This window comes from Empidonax traillii, unplaced genomic scaffold (assembly GCF_003031625.1).
Source record: "Empidonax traillii isolate 1590-97213 ecotype Southwest subspecies unplaced genomic scaffold, ASM303162v1 scaffold39:size2480183, whole genome shotgun sequence".
In the NCBI taxonomy this organism is placed as follows: domain Eukaryota; kingdom Metazoa; phylum Chordata; class Aves; order Passeriformes; family Tyrannidae; genus Empidonax; species Empidonax traillii.
In genome coordinates, this window is record NW_020955232.1 from 2,200,118 (window position 1) to 2,225,371 (window position 25,254).

At 43.3% G+C, this 25,254-nt stretch overlaps 1 protein-coding gene across 1 annotated transcript in view; it reads right to left on the minus strand.

The window, feature by feature from the left end:
- Positions 1-25,254, minus strand: part of MAD1L1 (mitotic arrest deficient 1 like 1) — a 344,432-nt gene that overhangs the window by 98,264 nt on the left and 220,914 nt on the right. Inside the window, exon 16 of the mRNA XM_027878245.1 lies at positions 23,663-23,870. Coding sequence (XP_027734046.1) covers positions 23,663-23,870 — 208 coding nt within the window. The remainder of the gene's footprint in view (positions 1-23,662; positions 23,871-25,254) is intronic.

The window sequence follows — 25,254 nt, forward strand, 5'->3', positions numbered from 1 at the left end:
GAAAACAATCTTTTAAAGATGATCGTGCCGGAGCGGAACAAAACGCTGGTTCAGCGTGGAGCAGCAGCGCAGCAAGAGGGGAAAAGGGGCTTTCAAACAACAGAACTGCTGGAATGTGACACAAAGACAAGCAAACTTTTTTCCCTGGAGCATGAAAGATGTTTGGAAACAGAGCCATCTCCTGGATAACCGAGCTTTCAATCACATCATTCCAGCCTCTGGAGCTTCTATTTCCATCGCAGGAGTCTGAAGAGTTATTATGGGTAGGGAGGGTTATTTCCCTTAACCTTGTGCTGGTGCTCTTGGGCAAGAGGCAAAGGCTTGATGTCACCAAGCAATGTCCACAAACTGTGCCAAGACTGGAGGACACCAAAATCATCCCCGGGCAGGGAGACAGGAAAGGTAACATCTGTCTCAGCCCAAATGCCAAGCCTCCTCTCCCGATTCTGAATTATTCAGCACGTGCTAACTTCCAAGCCAGTTCCGTTTTAAATTTTTAAATATTTAATAACTAGGTATTAAATATTGATGCAATTTTATTAGAAATTTTGGAAGATGGGCACTAAGGCTCTAATTGTTAAGTTCATCATTGGGAATGACTGGCTACTCAGAGAGACCTTCTAGCTATCTAGAGAGAGAGAGAAGTAAGAACAAAAAGGTAAAACAAGTATTTATGGACATTTCTGACTTTAAATCACAAGAGAATACAGATACCTGAACCATTTGTTTTCAAAAAAAAAATCATCTTTTTATGAAAAAGCTGAGAAACCTACACTGGGATCATGCTAGAAAGCCAACAGCTGCAGTTTAAAGAGCGTTTAAGAGTTTAATTTCAGTGTCATAGTAAAAGATGTCCACCTCAGAGAGCTGCAGTGGCTCTGGCTGCCAAAAGGACACTTTAGCAGCCTCTGACTATAAGAAAAATGCACAGTTAAGTCTCAGTTGTGGTTCAGGGCAACCACAGAGAAAGTTCAACTCGATACACCCCCAGAAGGACACAGATTCCTTTTTCTGATTACTACTCAGAGGGGGCATCAGGATGCAGAGTCTCCCCTGAGCTGGTCTGATAACCTGGATTCATGAAATATCCATGGCTGTTTCTCTCCACGTAGTTCCTGCAGACCACGTTTTCCTCCTTTTAAGCAGATGACATGTCTTTAACCCTGATCCACGCTGGGAGCGAGCCCATGTTCCTGTCCCTCTGCATTATGAGCCACGTTCCCCACCGCGACGGAAATTGCATGGTTTGCACAAAAGATGACACGCGAGGCCTGGAATTATATGCAAATGAACGGATCCGTTCCTCACTTCTCACCATCACAACTCCGACTTTCCAACAACTGCATGGGGTAATTTCTGCACCAGCTTTCAAGCAAAGGGCATCTCTGTGTTATTAACATCTCACTGTGGAGAGCAGTTTGTCACCTTTCACAAATATTATCTGAAAAGACACCAGCAATTATTCCCAAGGAGATTATTGGGTGGCTGTGTCCCAGCATAGCAGCTGGAACCTCAAGCGGCATAATATTCACCAGGAAAAATCCTTTTTCAAGTCAAGAGAACATGGAACAGATTAAAAAGTGAACTAAACTGGAAACAAACACAAAACTAGAGGACAAGTCAAGCTTGTTCCCTTCAATTTTGTTCATCTCTGTATCAACATTAGGAGCACATCTTCAAAAGAGATCTAAAAGCTCCTGATAATGAGTCAAGATGACAGGACATTAACTTTGGAGACTTATCCTGGGAAGGATCTTGGTATGTTATGAATAAAAGACCCTAAGGAAGAATGACTTAGGCACCTCTTCAAGCTGCAGGAACACAGCTGATTTCTAGGTCTTGTATATTTGATTTTTCCAAGAATTTTAAACACCAAGGACTAAACAAATGCAAGACAGACAAGTGTTCTCTTCCTGGGACTGCTGCATAATTGCTGGTTGTATCTTATGACCTGTGAAGCAGCATTTGCTTGGTAATGCCCATGAATGAAGAGGGGCAAAGAGCAGAAGTCCTGCCTGATTCCAAGTAAGGAATTACTCATGGTTCTTAGACAGGAATAAGTAGGGTCCATGACTGTGCAAGAAGGACCAAGTATTTATTCCTCAGTGGAAAAGTTGGTAAGGGAGAAGGTGATTTTCTACTGGCTGCCCTTTAAGCACAGGACATTTCTACTTGCACAGAATCATAGAATGGTTTGGATTGGAAGGGACTTTAAACATCATCTTGTTCCAACTCCCCTGCCATGGGCAGGGATGTCACTCACTGGCTCAGGTTGCTCAGGGCCCCATCCAACCTGGCCTAGGGGAGTTTGGGGGAATTAAATCCCATAAACCAATGTGCCAGGAGCTGCTCATTCCATATGCTGACTGGAAATCACACCCAAGAAAACAAGATCATAACCTTGGAATGTCAAATTTATACTAAAAAACAACAAAAAAACCCCAAACCAACAACAAAAAACACCAACATTCTGGCCTTGGAGATAAAAGTAAAAAATCTCTTACCAAGTAAAATATTTTGCTAGTGCTGAACCAGCTCATTACCTTCAGCTCTGTGAAAACATGCTTCTTGTGACTTTGATGGAAATTCTTCTAAACACCAGTGATTAGAGATCTCCACTCTAGAGCCAGAGAAGCACAAAAAAACCTGAGCAAGTCTCCTGTTTACAATGGTAGGAAAGAAAGAACTATTGTTGCACTTTTTGGGTGCATACTGTCAACAACTCTAAGCTCATCCTTTTCATACCGCCTAGAAACACATTAAAAAAATTATGAGCTCTGCCTTTTTCAAGCCCAAGAAACATCCATAGAGCACATAATTGGTCCAAAATGGAGCACTTTAACATGCTCTTTTCTTCACCGATATTTTTAAAAGTTTCTCTGTGTCATCTAGGAGATACTGTCCTGAGTCAGACAGCATGTTGCTGCCACACATTCACACAGGAACTTCCACAAGCAGAAAGCCAATATCTAGAATAATACAACCAAGGACAGAATAGATCCTTGAGGAGAAGAGGACTTGAAGTGACTTAGCAAAGTTAACTTTAAAGGGTAATTCGTAGTAAGTAATAATAAAAAAGGTGAAGGAAAAAGATTTCAGAGAGGATGAAAAAGATTTCAAGACCGAGTGAAGGATTCTGATATCTAACAGAAACAAAAAAACGTGGGATTTGGAAGAATGAGAAGACAGAGACGGACAAATGCAGTCAGCCCACAACCACCTAGAAGGCTGTATGGACCTACCTGCTAAAGACAACACTTTCCATAGATTCTTAGAGCTCTGTCCAAGTGCAAAACAAGGGCAGTTTGAATGAAGGATCTAGCCAAATCATCAAGGAGGATAAAATTAGTAACACTTAAAATTCTTATTAGCTAAGGTGGAAGAACAAACAGGGCTGGTGATTGATTTCACACCTGCACGTTCAAATTACCTAAACTAGGTAAGCAGGACCAGCTGGGAAGACCTCAAATCACAAAAGAAGCCTTCCTTTTTTTCTAATAAAGATATTTTCCTGGCCTATAAAAAAAAGCATACCCAAAGGAAGGCTCAGTATCTTTCTTCAAAGGAAGGCCATTGAAGGAGTCAAGCAAAGGGACTCAATAGTTTGAGAGTTTAAAGTAGAGCTTTTGGCATGATTTTGACTGCAAATAATAATAAAATGTTCTCTTGGCGTTTGGGTGGAGAAAAAGGGCGAGGGAAGTAGAAACACATTCTTAATTAAAATCTCATTTAGCAATTTTTTTTTTTTTTTTACGTGCTTAAAAATTCCACTGAGGTCACCATTCTGGAGAGATGACAAACTCCTGGGATAAAGGCTGGAAAATCCTGGTAGTCGTGTCACATTTAGCAAGTCGAAGATATGTTTGTATAAGGCTGTAGAGGGCTAAATCCATTTTACATGCCGTATGTATTATTAATTTCTGACAGTGGGCTTAGAAAAACCTAATTCACTGGAATACGAGCTCCCTTTGAGCGGAGGGAAGCCTTTTCAAAACTCATCTTTTATTGACTGAGTCATTTTTGAGTCAATCTGTCTGCTTTTGGCAAGACAAGAGTTTTAAATCTTCTCCCTTTTTTTCCTCCTTTTTGAGTCGTGGCAAGTCTATTAAAACCTGCTAATGTATGCAGCAAGGCCTCTGATTTGAAATGTAATGAATTCTTCAGATAGTGGCAGATTAGGGGGGGAAGATGATAGAAACAGCCAGAGCCATCAAAAAAAGAACTCTCCAGAAAAAGAGGAGGAGAAGGGTGAGTGGGAATGAGAAAGATTAACCCTTTTCATCCAGAAGAAGAAAATCTTTAAGCTCCATTAACAGAATCAGTTAAAAAAGCAGAACTGGAAGAGGCAGAACATCTTCAGGCTTGCCTGGGGCTGAATGAGACAAAGAATAAATGAATCTTTCCTCCTAGAGTCTCTTGTAAGATTAGGTAATTCCCTGAGTGAAAAATGAATAACTTAGAGAAAATTAGCTCCATCCATATAAATAAGCCTTCATATTCCAAACTCGTCACCCAGAGCTTCCCAGGCGAATGCCCTGAAACATTTTTTGCTGTTGTGTAACAGATGGTTTCCTCCACCCCCCCTTCCCTGGGTTGGTTCCAACCGCAGTATCTTTCAGGTGATCTTGTTTTAGCACAAAAATGAGCATTTTGGGTGTAAATCACCAATCCTGTTAGTGAAAGGCTGCTTGGCAGTTTTATTGTCTTCAGCAGCTTTGATGTGCCGGACAAACCTTATGGACTTAACACAAATGAGAGATTAGCACTGTCTCCATTTTACGGATAGAGGAGCTAAGGAAAAGAAAGTCAAGGATACTACTTAATTCAACAGCACTGATCTGGTGACAGCCCGGGCTGAGAACACAGAATCTGCTGAATCACGGCACAGACCTGGGATATCTTCCTGTTTAACAGGAAAATTCATACCTCAGCCTTCAAATTGATGGCTTTAAAAAAATAAAATTAGCTCCATAATAAAGTTCTAATGAAACAAAACCTTAGAGAGAACAGTCTGATGGAGCACAGGTGACCCAGTGGATTATAATGAAAATTAAGCTCAGCAGAACTGATGCAGGTGAGTAAATATGGAAATTGAGAAACTGGTCCTGTCAGCCTAATGTCCCTTTGCTAATGGCAGGCACTGAAATGTTTTAACAACTGAGAAATCCCAAATAACAGAGGCAAAATCCTCCAATTTAACATGCAACAGAGGTATATAAGCCCATGCAAGTCTTGAAGGAGAGACTGTCTTTCCCTACAGATGCAAGGCACTCAGTCCTCTATCACACAACTCAAACGACAAAAGGCAAAAAGTTTTAAGTGCAAAGTTAGCTCAAAAGCTGCTGGAGGCACAGAGACTGTGGAATGTAAGCATGCGCTGGAAAAAAACAGCAGCAGCAGGAAACCTTTGCAGTGGGATACAGGACACAGGCAGAAGTGTTATCTTGGAGGCCAGCAAGCCATGGGAGTTAGCCTGGCTTTTCAAATTGTTCCCAGGTACAGTCTGCATCTGCTGGCAGAAACACATTTTTTTCCACCCTGGAGAATAACAGTGGCTGTATGTCTGTGCCCACATCTCCTAAACTCCATCAGCCCCTTGATGTGATTCTCCCCAGCTGGGAAATTGTCTTTTCCTACCTGTCTGTTTGCTTCACAACCCTGATGTGAGAGCTGCAGAACTCACAGACGAGAACTTTTACATCTCCACAGATTGGTGCTTTTGGAAAGAAGAAGAGGTTACATTTGCTTTCATGTGCGTAGACACAATGCCGACCTCTAGCTTGGTCCCAGCCCTCTGATTCAATAGCTGGCACTCACTCCCTGAATCAGTAATGAACTAAAGGTTATGGCAGGGAGCATGCTGTGCTCTGGATATACCATTTTTCAGAGAAGATAAGAAACTCAGACCCAGAATGGTACAGAAGAGGCAAAGTACCTTCCTGGAGGAGCATTTTTATCTGGGGACAAGGGCACGAACCAGGACTGTGGTATCAGCCCCCACGTCTTCACAGATGCCGTTCGGTAACTGCTCTGCCTCCAACACTTTCAAGTCAAAAAGATACTTCTCACTTCCTGCCATCAAGACGGTTCCTGTGAGGCACCAAGCAGTTAGTATACTTCACCCTAGCCATGGATGCATTTAGAGATGGATGAAGCAATCCCTGTGCAGATTTCCTCTGGCTGTGAAGCTCACAGAGCACTTTGGGAATCCCGAGAGGCCGACATGCTCATTGCATCACACCAACAGCAGTAGCAGGCTCAAAAAACAGCCTACCCCAGAATATCACTATTTTTCTTTTCCAACTGCAGCCTGAATTTCCCCTACACAGCCTCTACATCCCTCCTTCCTGCCCCACTCATTTGGAAGATCCTTTTGGCATTGCTTGAACTCTTCCATCTCTCTGACTCCTGAGAGCTCTGAACCAAACTCTGCCTTAGTGCAGGATTAGCCTGTTTGGAATGAGATCAGCCAAGAAACCAAGATCCCCGGTGCTTAGTCACCAAAGAGATTATTTTGGTACAGAAAAAGAACACAGCATTCAGGTAACCTTGACTCTTGGTCTCCAATGATCCATCTCACACCAGGGAGCAAGTGCACAGAGAATCCTGCTGTCCTGCTCTGCAGCCTCCCAGAAGAGGGATTCACTTCAGTTTTAGGTTTAGAGATTTTACTCACTGCTGATATGGACTCTTCCCGCTGAGGTCAATGACACCAAGTGCCACAGGGACCATGCTGCTGCCATGGACAGCACTGCCAAAACAGGTCAGAGCGGCTTAGAAAAAGTATATACAGAGGAACAAGTAGGGAAAGGAAAAATGGTACACACAAAAAGTCTGTGTGCGTGGGATGTGCAAGCAACGAGAAACAGATTTACCCAACTTGGCTAAATCAGTGAATTAGCTCTGTGCTCGAAGAAAAAGTTATCCTTAAAGGCTCTGCTATTCAGTTGCTCACTTTACATCTGAGAAAAAGTCTGCAAAAATCCTCCTGCATTATCCCTAGCCTTATAGATTTTTTTCTTTTATCTGAGGTTCAGAGTGGGGATTACCCATTAAGGTACAGTGGCCAAATCACATTCAATCTATTCTTTGTTAAAAGAAGAAAAAGCTTTATTCTTTTCCTGTCCTCTTCCATCTCATTTCTTTCCCATGTCCACATCCCACTTTCAGTAGGTGAATAGGTTCTGAATACCAGAAGGACACACAGGATGATACTAAATAACAATACTCATTTCTCAATCCTACAGGCTGCAACCTGCTTCTTCAGCACCACAGACAAGGGTTCATTTAAAATCATCTACTTCTCAACCCAGGAATGATACAATTAGCACTTGCCAGTCAGCACTGACCAGTTTTGACCTGCAGAGTTTCCACTGCTTCATCCCCCCTGCCCTTGTGCACAGGGATATAACAGTGACAGCAGCACTGGCAGGTTTATAGCAGAGCATCTGGGCTCAAACACACTGCAAAGCTAAAACATCTGCAGTGGTTCACATCTGGCCATCCCAATGCTTGACCTGGCAGCACCAGCTCGAGCAGATGTGTTCAGCGAGGGATGGAGCCGACCAGGAGATCGAGCTCTGAGCTGTGCCAGCTCTGCCTCTTCCCCTGCTCCGGGAGCCCCGGTGGGACCATTACCAAGTGGAGTTAAATAAAGGAGTTAATAAGTACAGCTGGGGAGAGGTAATAAAAGCAAAAGATGACTGGAGAAATACCTTCACAGGCAGGAGAAGCACGTAACTACAGGCAACTAAAATGCTTTTACCACACTGAGTTTTTATAGAAACGTGTTTGCTTTTCCTCAGCCACAGAAGTCAGAGACTGTAAACATCTGCTCGTTCATGCAGTCTCTCTCCCACAATGTTTTGATTTAGGTATTTTCCTGTAATGTTTGCAACTTAAACACATCAGAATTGTGCCAAGGCTTCGGAAACAAACAGTAAAAGGGATGGAAGGTATTAGAAATGTGAAAAACGAATAAACCTAAAGTCATTTAAACAAACTGACAAGAGCTCTGGCATCACTCTGAAGCATTCCAAAGCAGAATTTTTAGAGCTGAAATTATCTTGAATGCATCTTTCCAGTAAAACTGAAATGACCTCCCTTCCAGCATGAGATCTATTGAAGTATCTTGACCCTTTGGACTTTATAATCTTCTGGGCAGCCACATGTGAGTTATAACATCAAAGTATTTTAGCTGATAGACATCATCAACAGTTGCTTCAAGAGCTGGTGAGCTGGAAGCCCGGCATGGCTGTTTGTCATGGTTTAATCCCAGCCAGCAACTAAGTACCACACAGCTGCTCCTTCACTTCCATTCACCATCCATAGGACTCTCAGTCTGTTTATTCTGCTGCTCCATTAATTTTATTCATTTGTATTGGGATTCCAACACAAAAAAAGTCAATTATGGCTCACTAGGAATTATAGAGAACCTGTGTAATTGGGCTTCTGATTTAGTTATCAATACAAAAAGACATTCTGCTGCACTAAGAAGTGAAAGATAAGGCCATAAAGCAAGGTTTGCATTATTTGCAGCTGCTCAGAGAAAAAAAAAGAAAGTAAAAAAAAAAATAGAGAAAACCTAAAGAGATTTTTAGTAATGCTTTAGATGACTTAGAAAAAAAGTCACTTAATCATAACATTGTAAACAAGGAAGTTCTACAGCAGTATTTAAAAATATCCAAAATTGTTTCAGGAGCCCCATTGATTTGAATTAGGCAGCTGCATAATCACAGGGGCTGCAATTTTAATGAACATTTCAACAGGAAATGTAGAGCTGATTATATATATCAAAACAGGAAAGATCCGAATGCTGCAGCAACTCTTTTTTTGTTGTTGTTTTGTTTATTACCTCAGTGTGCATATCCAACCCAACTCCAGAACTAACACAGAACTTACCTGACGGCCCCTCTCTCCTTGGCTCCCAATGCTTCTGGCTGCAGCTCTGATTCTTCCTGTCTTGATACATGTCATTAGGCACAGCATTTTGAAAAATAATTAGTGATTCAATCAGATTTTACACTGGATCAAGTGACTGGAAACTTCAATGCTGTGCTGCAGTTTTCCCTTAACATACTTTAGGGCATGTTATATATACTTAATTAGATAATGTTTATACAGTTCTTTGAAGAAATAAGGAACTCTGTAAGGGCTAGGTTGTATTTTCAGAAGGGAGAAGAGCAGTGTTGAGACAGCACAGGCACAGAGGGGAGAGCAGAGCTCTCAGAAACTGAATGCCACCTTGTTTTCAGAAAGGTTTCAGGACATTCGAGAAAAAAATACATCAGCAGCTTCCAATGCTGAGGCACCAAGAGACAAAAGCTGTGAAACAGGGGATGCTGCAGAAGCACTAAAATGACAGTGTTGCTGATGGTGAAGTGAGAATAGTGGTACCAGACTCAGAGGCAGCAGCACCCAGATAGAAGGGAAACTTTGTGTATACTCAAACCCATTGATTATTACACTGTTATGGCAGTTTGCAACATAAAGACTCAGACAGAGCTGATGAAACCAAATGCACTCCACTCCTGTGAACACTCATTCATAAGAGTGGGAACTAATGGAATAGAAGTATCTGGCTTCCTATTATTTTGTAGCGAGGGAAGTAGAGCTTTTTTGTAAAAGCTAGGGTGCTTTGTTAGCTGCATGCTAAAATACTAAAACACGCTACAAAACAGAAAAGTGTGTTCACCACAGGTCTTCCTAGAATGAACAGGGATCAGCGCATGGTCTCCACCTGACTGGGCACTCAAGCAAACACCAGAGGGGACGCAGAACACAGAAAGGGGAAAACCAGGGTCTCCTCTGGATCAGGGTGAGGCACAACACAAGTTCTCACAAAGGTCATCTCATCCAAACCTCCATTAAAAGAGTTTGCAAAGCAACAAAGCAAGCTGTGGCTAAATCTGCTCAGAATGAGCAAGTGATGCCGCATCCAGACGTTTGGATCCCTACGGGGCAAGCGGCACCGAGAGTGCTCCAAAGAGTTTCCAGCGAGCAAGGAAAGCAAACAACGTATGCAGGGAGCTTTAAAAATGATTGCAAAGAGAGCCCTGAGTTTCTGTTCTGTGCAGGTTTTTTTTTGTGTGGGTTTGTTTTTTTGTTTTTGGTTTTTTTTTTTTTATTATTATTTGCCTATAACTAAATTACATGATTTCTTTGCAAGTCTAATTAAGCAGTTAATTGATGCTGGTGCCCTTTAGCATCTGGCATTTAAGATTAAGTAAATAATGGAGAAAAGTGCATGCAGCACCCAGCAATAATTAAGCACAGCAAGGGTTTGTTCCCCCACCCTCCCCCGTTTTAACCTGTTACATATAAATCTCTGAGGATAACTGTCTTTAATAGCCTCAAATACACTTACACAACATATAATGGATACTTGACAACAGTATTTTTCCTCACAGAGATGGTGGATAGCAGGTGTATCTTTGATCTTAATTAGGAGCTTTTATTTTATACCTTGCACTCAGGGTAAGGAAAAACTCCATTGTCACAGTTCTACCCAACTGAAGAGTATGTTAAATGGATCTTCACGGGAACATACTTTTAAATCCAGGAGCGTGAGTGTTGGCATCATGTATTAAAAATCTGTGGTCAAGTTTTTCCCTTTTTCATTACTTACTTCATCCTGATGGACCACACAGTGTTAATCACCCTTTTCCCACAGTCAGTGAAAATGCAGATTATGAGAAAGGAAGACTAAGTTATCTAAAATAAAGCCATATATAAAACAAACAAACAAACAAGCCTGCAGGTCGATTTAGACCAGATATAAGGAAGAAGCTTTTACAGTGAAGAGGGTAAAACACTGGCACAGGTTGCCCAAAGAGATGGTGGATGACCCATTCCTAGAAGTGTTCAAGGTCAGGCTGGATGGGGCTCCAAGCAAACAGACCTGGAGGAAGATGCTCCCGCTCATTGCAGGGGGGTTGGAATAGGTGACCTTTAAGAGTCTCTTATGACCCAAACTATAATATGATTCTATGATTTTTTACATGTAGAGCACTGCACTGACCATTTCCATCTCATCTGAAGCGTCCAGTTTTCCTCAGAAGGCCACATATTAAGGACTGGACCCAAGTTGTAAGACCTACTCCAAGACTTACACTGTAAGCAAGACTTACTCTGAAACAGCTACAGCAGACCCAGCTGCTGCTGCTTCCCCAATACGACCACTGAGGAGCAATAAAGCTCAGTCCAGCAGGTTAACGTGAGTCAGACTTCCCTCCTAATACAGCTCTGATTCAAACTAACAACAGTATGAAAGGTTTTTAGTTCTTACAGAGCTGCCTGATGGAAGGAATTGATCCCAAAGATTAGTGCCACAATCTCTTTAGACTCTGCAAGTAAAAAAAAAAAAATCTTGTGTGCAGACTCCTGCCCACCTCCCATGGGTGCTGTGAGTCTTAATTAGTATTATCTCTGGTATAGTCAGAGACTTTTGGACAGGGGGTACTAAAGAAATGGAAAATATTATCATCATTATGCCTGCTACCACCAGTGCTGGCATTCAGGGTAGAGCCTTCACAGCAGATGGTGAAGTCACAAGCACGGCTGGCTACGGTTTTAATTTCTCTCATCGCAGACTCTCCTTGTTGGAGCAGCTTCACCTCTTGATGCCTGAAGAGCAAACCAGAACCTGTGCTGACAGGACTGTATCCTGCTGGTCAGTATTGCTGACACATTCAAACCAGCCAGCACTCAAATTGCTAGAAAGTAAATCATCCAAGGGACTTTCTAATTAAAGAGGGCTTCATTTTGATGGCAATTCTTTCTCCCTCCTGTCACAGTCAGCCCTCCCCTGAATTCCAATCATGAAAAGGAAAAAAACAAAGAATTAGTCAGCTTCTGTTAAGTGTCAAACATTCCCACTCTAAACAATGAGCAAAACAAGGAGAGGTGTTTAATAGCTCTCAGAGCAACTTTATACCTTCCTAAACACTATTTCTGTACCTCTTGCTAATTGCTTATTTGCCCTGGTTGTATGGAAAAGCCTGGCTCACTCCATCTTTGACAGAGGAGAACAGCAGTGTTTAACATGCTGCAGGAGGTGTGATATGCCTAGTTCTAATTTTTATCCTTATTTATTTCTGTTGGGGTTAGCAGCTGAGGACTCTCAGCTACCTGAGGCGTAACTAAGATGCCATTAGCTTTAAATCTGTTCCTAAGTGCTGCAAGCAGCCTCTCCATTTGGCTTAGGACATCACCTTGCAGATGAAGCCTTTGCATATATGGGAACATTCTGCTTAAAATTTTTCCTTTCTCCAAACACTTCCTAGGGATTCTGGAATAGAAGGACAGGGTAATGCTCCCCTCCTCTTTCCTAGGGTTTTTCAGGCTGTGAAATATGAAGGATCCTAAAGTAGAAAGAAACACTTCGAAGCGGAAGCGAAGAGTAATCTCTGCTACTCCTTGTAGCACCACGGGAGTCCAAACACGTCCTGCAGGGAGCTCGCAAATGCATCAGCACCCTGCCCACGTACCGGGGAACGGCCTCATCATGGAAACAACCTGACCCGGAGTTCCTTTCCACGGTGGCTGATGATGGAAATGCCTTTAGCCCACATCTGTTACGCAGCTCCAGCATCACCAGTTCCAACCCGGGACTTATTTTTATCACTTTTCTAAAACGGGACAGAAACTTCCCCTCGCCTCAATTCCGCCTCGGCGGAGGGAAGGCATTGCAATATGGCAGCCTGAAAGGGGAATCACACGCCGTTGTCATTACCAGCCTATTCAGAAACCCTTTGCTGAGTCTTTCAGATCTGAGCATCTCTTTGATGCCACCAGCAGCGAGATTTCTGATGACACATCCACAGTCTCCAGCGAAGGTGGGATGCTGCTGCTGCTGCCTCCGGCCCTTTCTTACAGAAGCCTCTGATCTATTTAATTTAAATACTTTTACTGCACACCTATGATGGTGTCTGATCATGGCAGAAGGTAACTTTACAACGTTGCACACCTACCCAAGAACTCACCGTGTCACAGTCCTCCAACAGGACCCATCAAGACTCTTCTATTCAACAAAGGCAGAAACACACTCGGAGAGCCAGAGAGTGAAAAGGCAATTTGTGAATCTGGTTTCATCTTCAGCTTTTCATCTGTCTGATTTTCCTCCATTGAGCTGGAGCTGGCTGCACATAAGAATGAATATGCTGTTCCCTAATGGAGGCTGGATTGACTTGCTCCTCTCTAACTGCAGATCAGGCCAGATAACCTGGCACTGGAATGGAGAAAACATGGAACCACTGCAATGGTGAGGGAAGACTCCATCAGCTGCCACCACACCAAGTAGCTTTAGTTTTCTCTAAAAAACGGACTGCTCCCAGATGCTCAGAAATCCCTTGTGGGCAGACATGACTTTCCTGCATTTTAAGATTTGCTATGATTTAACACGACACCTTTTCCTCCTCGGCACAAAACCACACCAGCAGCACGAGATGCCCAGACTAAAGCCAGCACCATGAGAGGGTCTTACGCCTTTTGTTTAGGATTATAACCACTGCACAAGCTGCCCAGAACATCTGGACGTTGGCAAAACAGGTTGATAGGTGTGATAGTGCTAAGAGAGGCTTTTTTCCTTCCCTATTGATGTCCTTATGTCAGCACCACATTCAAAAGGCTATCACAGCATTATCACATCATGGTACTGATGTCAGTGCCATGATTAAGATGGCAAAGTAATTACAAGTGTCTGCTTTCATACGCTGATTGCTTTCCAAATAGATGTTCTTCGTTCCAAATAAATCCACTATGGATTAACATTTCTCCTGCTTGTTCGCCACCTAGAATGTATTTGATTAGAAAAGCCTGATCAAAACTCTGCTTGACCATTTTTCAGCACTTCACCATTTTTCTTTTCCTCATCAGGGAGAAAAGTGTATCCATTAGTTAACCTTTTCAAACACATTCTTTTTGTACTCTAATTCAAAGAAGGATTATACAAAACTCGTCAGGCTCGGCATGTGAATAGCTTTTTGTGAGCGCAGGGAACAAGCATTCATATATCAGAACATCAGCATGGGGAGATAAGGGAGCTGTATACGTGAGAGCTTATCTGAATGCAAGATCAGCCCTGTGAAACCAGCATAAACATCAAGGACACAATCCATATATTGATGTAATTCTTAGTGGTACTAGTGCATTTGTGTGAATTTGCAATTAAATAAAGCTTACTCCTTACAAAGAAAACAAGAAGTTAAGGATATAATTCAAGGTCTATGGAGATCAATGGGAATTTTTTTTCATTGCATTTGAATATGGCTTCATCTCCCTACCTCCCAACATGTCTATTGGAATATTAAGAAAGAAATCACCTGGAATTTGTTTGTACAAGGTTTGAATAGACCAAGAAATCCTCAATTCTCTTAGTCTGCTTTCTAACCCAGCAAATCCAAAGCTTTCCTTTCATTCACAGCTAACATTTAATGTGTTCTAATCCACATTAGTTTCATACCTAATAAAGTCATTGAAAATACCACAAATAGATGTGGGTGGCAAATTAACTGAGGCAGGAAACATAACTTTGAATCTCCTGACTTTTAGGCAATTAAAATATCAACTTAATTGTTGGATCTGTGCAGCTTCTCTCATTTTAATATGTAAATCAGTCTCTATTACGCTATAGCTCAAAGAATGTGTGACTCGGCTTACTTGATTAGGCTGGGAATTGCTGGTCCTGCTGTCACTATGTTTACACTTTAGTGACAACTTCGCACATCAAATTCACATAATGCAATGTCATCAACTTACTCATCAAATATAAACTTCTTAAATACAGCCGCTGCTCTAAAATATTGAAACAGCCTTATTTTACTTCATTTACAGCTCCTAAATAATCAGTGTAAGTGAAAAGAAAAACTGGGAATTCAACTGCAAAACGGTATTTTCCAGAAAAAAAAAAAAAGCTTCCCACAGACAGGGAGGTGAACCAGAAAAACAGGCCATGCAAAAAATTATCTTTTGGCTTCTGGCTTTTAGTTGTGTGTTCCCCCTTTAAAATGGGGAATGAGGAGATACATTTAATTTCTCAGTCTCCACACGTTCACCCCACCTCATTTGGGATTCAGTGCTAAGGAGCCCCGGTTTATGCTCTGAAGACAGTCAGATTTCAGGTCCCAGCCACATATACTTACCTGGAAATTGAAATGAGGACTCCAGAGAAAAACAGCAAATTCAGTAATTTTTTTCCTGTTATGACCCTGTCACAACAGGAAAACCACCATCTTGGATAATATGGAAAGGGTCAATATGCTCAATATTTTCCCATTCCTGTAATCCTTCCTAAATCTAACAAACGTCCCCTACCAAGAGGACGTTCACCTTGCCAGCACAAGGCTTTTCAAGACTTCCCAGTATCCTTTGACACCCCTTGCAAAGTTCCTCCACTAGATTTCCACCACTCTCTACTGCTCACAGAGGCTTCAAGCTTTAATTTCCAGGAGAAACAATACATTGACAAGATGCAGAGCAGAGATCTGAGGCTCTCCGCTGCCAGAGCGCTCCACCACGCCGGCAGGATGGTTTTTCTGAAGTCAGGGAAATCGTGTCGGCCTGAATTTGAGACATCAGCACAAGCCTTTCTTCTCAATCCTGCTGATGAATGAAAGAGCATTTTCAATTGTGTACATTCAGAGGCCTTGTGGCACATCGGGCCTAATCAAAAGCTGCTTCGTGCAAACTGCTGTCAGAGTCAGCTCATACCACTGCCTCACAGGAGCCAAAGGGCAGCTGCAGATAACAGTGCATTTCCTTCTCTTCAGGAGAAAGGTTGGACTGGAGAGATGATGCAGGAGCATCCTGGCTGTCACACAGCCACCAAGGAGCCCACAACCAAACACCGAGAGCTTGAATCAAATATCCAAGCAGAAAAACACAACTGCCAAAGTTTACCAAGACCCAAAAAGCTCAACAGCCTGTTGGCTTGACTCTGGTTGATGAAGAAACCATTGGCACAGAGGGATACAGAACCAGAGGGCTGTAGAAGAACTGTGTCCAGGAAGGTTGTTGTGGTTTAGGTGGTGGTTTCTGTACAGTACAAATTTGTTTTGTAAGGATTGGGGGTGGTAGGGTGGGGAGGAGCTAAAACACAGAGAGAAGGGGTTTGGAGCCTTTTGATGCTCATTGACTTATTTCCTTGCAAAGGCTCTGAACTTCCCCTGGGTAGACATGAAGGACCACAGCTACTCCTGGGGGTTACTTCTGGTAGTGAGAACAATTACTCCTCTTGGTCACTTAGTATTTCACTCAGCTACTGACGGACTGGGAACTAGAAACCCAAGTAGGCAGGCTTAAAAATACTGCTTCTATCACCAGTTTATATTCCAAAGCCATTTCCAGAGTAAGTCAAAAGGAGACAGAATACTCCCTGTCAGACCAGGTTTCTCTGCAGAATTCCTATTGAATTATCTGCTCCCAGAAGTCCCCTCTAACCTTGCTCTCTGCTCATCTGTAATGACATTAGCTACCTCTGACCTTCCCACCCACCTCAGCAAGGGCAGCCTCTTCCTTCTGAGACGTAACACCACCTCTATACTGCATCAGTACTGAGTAAGGAAAACACATCCTCCTAGGAAACCAGCAGCCTTCTCCTCAACTGTATTTTCTTGCAGTGCTACTCATTTCTATTACACCCAGATTCAAGGCAGAATCAGTAAGCCCAGAGAATCTTCCCTTGGGAGCATCCTTCCTCATATTGCTACAGAAACCATGGCAGATGTTCTCAGAATTGTGCTTAAATTTGGTCCCCCCCATCACATATACATTTTTATTTTCTTTTTCATTTCCTCCTCTCTCACAACTTATTTTATTTTTTTTTTTATTTGCAAAATGGCTTTATTTTCTCTGGAACATGACTTCTACTAAATATTTTGTAATCAACTTCTACACAATGCCTAGCAGCAGGGTAGGAGACGCTTTAAAAAAACCCCTTGTAGGAGCCACTGGAGCTGCATTGAGGCATTATGCAGGTTCACAGGCTGCCTCTTACAAAAACAGAGATATCGGGTTCTTCAAGAATTCCACACGTGAATTGGGTGGAAAAGAAGGGCAGGAAGAAATCCTGCAGTTTCTGTGCTCTTTGTGAAGGCTAAGTATAGCCTGGATAGTAACCTCTGACTGACACCAAGTTTTACACATTCGGTAGCTACAACAGAACTACATTACAGAATTTATTACAAACCTCTGGCTCCCTGGACAGCAGACAAGAGTCTGGAAGAACCAGCAATGTCTCAGTGGCATCTCCCATCACAGTTTCACCAGAAGCTGCAGGCTTCAGGCATCCTTGGGGGTTTGTTCGGTCAGCAACCCTTGGCCCGCGCGTGTCCCGGCCGCTCGCAGCACACAGATCACGTTGTGCTCAGGGGCAAGTTGTTTCCCAGACTCATGGCATGTTGCCACAGGCAGGGCACGCTGCTTGCAATATACTCAGTGCTGCATGACTTCATATGTGTATTATCTCCAAAAAAAGCCTCGGGAATCTATCTGGATGACGAATACTATATACGATGAAAACAGGGTTTTTTCTAACCAGGGAACGTTTCTTCCAGCCCTCTTGAGGTTTCATTCAAGCCAGGAAACCTGGTTCTTTATAGGTGCCTGCACTGATTTCAGTAGTGCAGAACATTTACCATAAAAGGCCACTGTTGCTGAATCAGAACACACGAAGGCTTCAAGGCATTTTCCCCTTATGGCTACACTGCCCAAATCCACTGACACCACCGTAATGTCAAAGGGTTTTATGGGCTCTGCCTTCAGCCACTGTAACACTGTCAATATGAAGTACAGGAGGTCCCAACCTGGTTAGAGTCTTGTAGGAAAACAGGTATATTTAGCTGGTTATCTGTGCTATGTTGAGACAAAAAGCATATGGATGATAAGGAAGGGAATCAAAGTAAGCTCTATTTAAACTATCAGCTTATTCCCAGTCTTAATATACTATTCAGGTCCCAGACTGGTCTAAATGTCTTGTAGAAGAGAAACTAGCACCATAAAAACAATAATGAGAATTAGCTGAGAGGTGGGGGGATAGCCCCATGGAGGCCCAGCTCCTCAGCTGTGGAGTCAGCACAGAAGGGCAGCAGCTCTGAGCGGGTCAGGAGGAGCAGCTCCCAAGGACTGCTGCTAATAATGCTCATCCTGTGTGCTGCTTTCCATGTAGTTTCTGGTTTGCACATTGAAGCTATGCAACATCTCCTATGCAGGGAACTGTAGGGAATGATTTCTTCCCCTGTCAAGGATATGTGGCCATCTCTGGAGTGAAAGAGGACAGACCTTCATCAGTGCTCAGCAAAACACCAGAGGCAAAGTCAAGCTCTTTATTAACTTCAGATGAAATTGGGATATGCAGAAAGCAATTTATTGAGAAACAGGCAGGGCACAAAGGCTAACATCCTGCTCTTACCAGAAGTCCCCTAACATTTGAAGGCAGCAAATGCCCTGGACCTTTGTGTCTCTTTAGAATGAGGGCAATTCCTTCAGTACAAACTGAAGGGGAATTGGAGAGTTAAACATCGGCGAAAGAAGTGTCACCTAATGAATCCTTCTTCTGCTTTAGGAAGAGGCAGTATGTGACTGAGGGAGAGCTGCCCTCTATGCACTCACCTGGCCCAACACCATTGGACCAGTGGGATGCTGGGAGCCACTGGCACAAAGTGAGGAGCGAAGGCTGCACTGGAACGTGTGCACCCACCAGCAACTAAGGTCATGGAAAAATCCTTCATCAGGTGGGCTCAGGTTTCATTCACAGGTGCAGCCCTCATCATGTGTGGATTCCCTACACAGATGGTAGGAAGCACCAAGGCTTCCAAAGCACCAGCAGCTCAGCCAACTGTGGATGGAGAATGGCAACTTCTAAATTCCATCTGCTCCTTTTTTGTCGCCTTCTGTACTCAGAAACACATTCATCAGAAGCACAAGCACACTGGGACAGTGACAAATTTTACCATCTCTGGCTTGTCACTTCAACAAGATTAGATTATTTTAATATTAATTCATTACCCAATTTAAATTCAATTAAATACATTTTTGCAAGGCCCTGACATGGCAGTGATGGTGGGGACAGCCTCAGCTGAGTGCCAGGTGACAGCATCTCTCTCAGGGTCAAACACCTGCCTCTGAGTGAGACTCCCCAGTCCTTCATCAAAGACCCCCTTTTCCTACTTTTTCCTAACAAGGGAGAAAGGACACTGAAACTACTGAGATGGATGAATAGCTTTCATTTTTGGTGGGATTATGTTCACTTCCAAAATTCTCCACAGATGGTTGAAATCAGAGCTGATTTCCCCATCTTCCTTCCTGGTAGGGGTGCCAGCCTGTCTCTCACCAGAAAGAATATTAAAAGCACTTTTTCTCACAGGAAGAGCCTGCCTGAAGTAGGGAATGCTCCACTGTACCTACGGGATAGCAATAAATCATGACTGCTCATGGAAAATTCACATTAGTGCATTCTTTTAGTCAGGAACGAGCTTCCACGGGTCATCCATTCCTACCTTCAGATATACTACCTTTAAGATGAGAACACAAATGGAGATAACGAGCACCTGAAGCATTCTCTCTCATTTCTACCTCTGCTTTGCTACAAGTCATTACTTCTGTCAGCTCCCCATTAGCTGCCACCTACATATTTGCTTGCAACTAAGATCCAAATCCATCTCTAGGAGTGTCAGAAATCAAGAGGCCCACCAGGACCACACAAGACCAAAAGAAAGGAAGATCTAAACAAAAATTGCCTGGAGAGAAACAGAAGAAAAAACAGGAGAAGCTATGGAGCTGGAAGAAAAAAAGTAGAAAATGCAGACTGAAATACAGAAGGGGGGTAGAGGGGGAAGGTGTGAAGAGTACAGGAAAGAGAAACGCAAAACTGGAACAGATTCCAAATCTGGGCAGCTATGCCCTGCACCACCTTTCCAAAGCTGTTACAATCTGCATCCCTGCTTCTGAGACAGCAGGACTCGGAGCCTCTCCCCAGATGGCCGTCTGACCTTGGTGCACCCTGCTCTTACACAACCCGGCCCCGAGCAGCCACCGGCAGAGAAACGCAACACCCAGAAAGGTACAGCCCCTGCCCGGAGTGCAGCAGCCACACACCTGCCCTGCCAACACAACACGAGCCTGAGTGCAAACTTGTTAGTTTGATAAAGGACGGTGTGTGTTCCTTGCTCACGCTGTTCAAAGTTCCCCCTGCAATAGCCCTGGTCCCCATCTGAACAGAGACTGTTACGCCACAAAGGAGAGGAGAGGAGAGGAGAGGGCCACTCAACGACGTGGCAAGTTGCCAGGCTGTGCTGCAGCCTCCAGCGGTTATGCTCAAAGAGATTTAAAGTCCAGCATAACCTTGATTTTTAATAGAGTCACATTTAATGAGCTTTAACGTCCACAGTAATAATTTTCTTATTACCTATCCAGGAGTCGGAACTATGATCAGAAATAACGTGCTGCACTCCAGTCCAATGAAGGGATTTAATAATGGCCAATACATTATTATCAAAACCATCAACATCATTGTCCTTAATGCCTTTTTTTGGTTGGTATATTTATAATTCTGTGAACCACAAGTGTAGCTGTTGCAGACCACATAAGCTTGCTGGACACAGCAAACCTGACTGGCCACCCAAATCCCTCACCTCTGCCAACTGGCCAGTCAGGTTATATGGCAAAAAAGGACAATAAAATCTTACATTTACCTATATTTATCTAAAGTCAAAATGAAAACTTACATATGACCTTTGTTCTCTCAGCTTTTATCCACACTCTTCCTACTCTGTCCTCGCTCTCTCTTCATCCCATTCATCTCTGACACAACGGACCTCCCACCCCAAAAGCTCAGAGAACTGAATTTCCCTCTTGCCTGTGTTATACGAATGAGCTGGATAAACAGACAGATGGGTCTTGCAGTTGACAGAAAGGGGTGCAAGAAAAATTCTAATTCTTGTTCTTTTTGTACAGACGCAGCTTCACAAACCTCACTGAAACCTGCTCTCTTATTATGCACAACAAACATCCCTCCCTGGGGCAGCCAACTGCACAGTGACAAACAGAGCAGAGGGAGTTTCTGCCACACTCTCCCCATTTCACACCTTGAAAATACACTGAAGTGGAAGGCATATGGCAGCTGCTCCTGTGGGCAGAGCTGTGGAGATCCTAAGAAAACAGCAAAAGCTGTATCTTCCATTTCTTATCCAGAGGGAAACAGTGTGAATTTTCTGGCCATGTGAATCCATGTTGTTAAGCCACTGCTGAACAGCTGCTGCATCCACACTGCAGATGCAGGATGGAGTCAACACAGAAGCGGATGCAGCTTCCACAGCACACTCGATGAGCTGTCCCCCAACCCACCAGGAGCTCTCCCTCCCCTAGCAAGAAGGACAAACATGGTATTCACCTGGCTAATTTAAAGCCAGCTCAGAATCACCCACTAACCTTGCAGTCAGAGCCCTAACATCCTCAGCATCTCTTGTACATCCCAATACACACAGTCTTCACTCTCCAGAAAGGAGAGTTTAGGCATATTTATGGCAGTGTGCCCCCATGCATGACAGTGATGCACACAAGCACACGAAATACAAGGAAAAACACAAGATCTTTCCATATAACCTGACTTACTAAAACCTTCACCCTGGTCTCAAAGAGAGTCATCCACAGGGCTCCTTCACTAACAGCTCTTTTTCCACTTTTTGTTTACAAGAACCACTTCCCTATGCACTTCTAGGCACTCTGAGAATGCAAAGGGCCCTCCTGTGACTGTAATAAATGACACTGAAGTATTTCCCACCCTGCTAGGCTCTGCAGCTGATGTTCTCTCCCATCTGAGCTGGTGACCAGAAGTCAGAACGATGTAGCTTGGGACTGGATAAAAGGAAAAAAAAAAAAGCATCATGTATGTGAGGCTGGAAACACCCTGAAACCCAGTGAGCTGTTTGTTTTCCTGTTGGAATCAAAGGCAGAAGAGAAAACAGCTTTAAAAATGCATCCCTTCCGAGCTAACGACAAACCTGGTAACATCCCAGCACAGAGGCACCTCACAAACAGCTAAAAACAACCACATGAAAGGCAGCAGAATATTAACTCTGACTAAAACATCACAGGAGGCACACGTGAGAAACTCATTCCCCCAGAAGAGATGGTCTAATTACTGCAGATGATACCCCAGAGGTTCATTCATCAGCAGCAGAGACACAGAGCTGACCTCACCTCTGCAGCCTCTCTGGCCTCCCTGGGCACTGCCAGCCTGGTGGACCCGCAGCATCAGATGCGCCGGGTACCCGGAGACACAACGACAGACAAGGACATCTGGGCAGCAGCATCTACTGCAGTTTAGACTCCTAAAACCCAGTGCATTTCAAATTCCAATTGCAACGAATGAACTGTCCCCAAGAACTGCTCGGTGGGGGTCTCAGACTGGAAGCTCCCACGGACGACAATGGCCTCTCCTAAATGTTTGCCAAGTGCTTCATGCTTATGCATTTGTTAGAACATCCACTAACAGCAGTGACAGGCTGTCACTTACCTCCAACATCCAGTCAGCTCTTCACTTTACAAACCACCCCATCTGCACTTCTCACCATCATATTTTTAAGGCTATATAGTGCCATAATCCACTATGAGATGCCAGAACGAACACATTCTCTGCAGTAATAAAGTGCCATTATTTGAGCGATGGGAAAACAAGCAAGCTGCTTTCTGAGAATTTTGGTTTCATAACAGTGAAAAATATTTTCTTCTGCCCTTTTGTGGGTCTGAAGTCTCCAGCACATGTGGCCTTTGAGAAAAGCTCTGCTCTCTCAGCCTCATCTGAGGGAGGATCTTGACCTCCAGACACTGAACACGTACGTGCAGCTGGAACACACCAGGTTAGCTCCACATGGACCTTCAGCTCTCTTTTATTTTTCTCTTCTCTAATAAAATTGTTTTGAGGGCATGGGAGAGTTACAGCAGTAAGATTTCCTGGGCTCTGCAGTATGACTCGGTTCTGCCTGGTCCCTCGCAGTGTTGCAGGCTTTACTGATACCCTTACCTTGATTTCCAGAGTCTGAGAGAATGTTTGGAGGTGTTGATTTTGGGGTTACTTTACTAAAAAGTCTCATTTAGGTATGTGAAGGCAAGAAAGACTGTACTGGAGAACCACAGATTCTGTGAAACATATTTAGCTCAGTGAAAGATGTACTCTGCTTTCATGGAGTATTGAATGTAGCTCTGATTAATGGGGCACATATTCACTGATAAACAATATTAATTTGTTTTAAGCCAGGTCTGAAAAGATTTCAACCACTTGCTTCCCTGCAGCTATGAAAGTTATTTCCTGCTGTCTGTACTACCTCAAGGGCTAAACCAGCCCTGAAAGGAAGGAATTATTTCCTTTCACTCCATCGGCAGCACCAGCCTTTGAGTGCTGTTGTATGGGTATTTCATTTATCAAGAGCAAATTATATGTATTATTATTATTTAGCCTTAACACCCACCCTCAACCAAACTGCCACAGGATTGCCAACACACATTCACTTTCTCCTGCATCAACACAGCTTTTTTCATTTTCCTTATAACCACTCCATCAAGCACACAAAGCACACCGTCTGCAACGTCTCCATCTGCTTCTGTAGTCAGTTCCTTTGGCAACATGGATGAATAAATGCATCTTCAGGACCAGAAGCCAGCAGCCTACCTGCAACTTCTTGTGGTGACTGAAAACTCCCAACTCCTTCCAGATTGCCAGAGATGGAGCCTCCTCCTTCGAGCACCCTCACCATCTCCCTCAGCTTCTCACACTCCTCCTGGAGCTGCTGCTGCTCCTCCTTGCGCTGCTGCTTGGCCAGAGTTGTTGGGTTCATGCTGAAATGAAGAACTTTGGTTCTGCTGGGGTCATAGTCGCCCTGTGTGGCAGAAAGAACAGAACAGAAGAACACTGAGTAACTGATCCAACCCCTAAATCCACCCAGCTTGTTCTGCTCTGTGAAGGCAAAAAATGTTACAGCAGAAAAAAAAAAAAAAAAAAAGGAAAAAAGGTGACATTTATGCAGTGACAATGTTTTGATCCAACAGTTGAAGTCAGATAAACTCGGTGTTGTTTCTCCTGCTCTTTCTACTCCATCTTTAAAAAAAAACACTCAAAACAAAACAAAAACAGAAAAAGAAAAAAAAAATTAAAAGAACCAAACAGACCAGAAAAAAACACATAGTAACACCCCACTCAACAGAACTTGCTCCCTGGCTGACACCTCCATGGTTAAATTTAACTCCAGAAATTAGGTTTTATAGCTGTATTTTAAATCTCTTGATAGCAGGAGACTATAATGAACACCCAGATACACCCTTAAATTACAGTAGGACACCCAGTACCAGCCTGATTTACTGCTCATATGAGCCAGCAACATCCATGTGACTCCAAAGGTGGAGTCATTAGCAAGCTGTATCAGCTTGTCCCAAGCAAGGGAACAGATATTCCATTCTTTCTTCTCAGAGGTGAGTTGTATTTACAGCAGTATAAATAGTCAGTCAAGTCCTATGATGGCAAACTAATATTCTTTCAAAGAGAGAGGAAAACACTGATGTTACATCTGTGATTTCAGAGAGACAATTTTCATATAAACTACAGGAACCCTCACGACCATAAATGTTGTAAAGCATGTGCTGCCACGGCACTCTACCCAGCTGAAACCTATAGCAGTGTCTGCATAAAAAGGTATTTTATATGGTAATATTTTTCCTTCAATTAAATCTCAGGACCTAAAGTGATTTTGTAAACATTAATTAATCCTCAAGAGCAGCATGAGGTAGGTATTATCCCAATTTTATAATTTCATTTCCATTAAAGACGTGCTAGAACTTTATGTGGGAGTTTTTTTCAAGCACGTCAGAGCAGAGACTGAGCAACTTCACCCTGCATTGCTTCATCCTGATCCTCTGGTCATTGCTGGTCAGAGACCCCAGAAGATCCCATTTCCAAACATCTTTTGTTGAAAATACTCTATTCACATACTGTAAAGCTCCTCAGCAGGCAGTGATCTGCTGAAAATTGCTGCCCCAGAGCCTGGCACCAGACATAAAACTGCTTAAAAAATGGGCTTGACAAGTTCATGGACAACAATCCCATAACTGGGTCATGCCAGGGGAGGGCAGGGGAGGGCAGGGGAGCATCCTCCAGCATCTCTGGCTGCTGGGAGAGTGGACAAACTTGTGGGCTCTCACAGAATAGCAGCTTCCATCATCGTGGTCAAAGATGCTTTTCTGGGCTTTTTTACCTTGGCCACGAGAAAT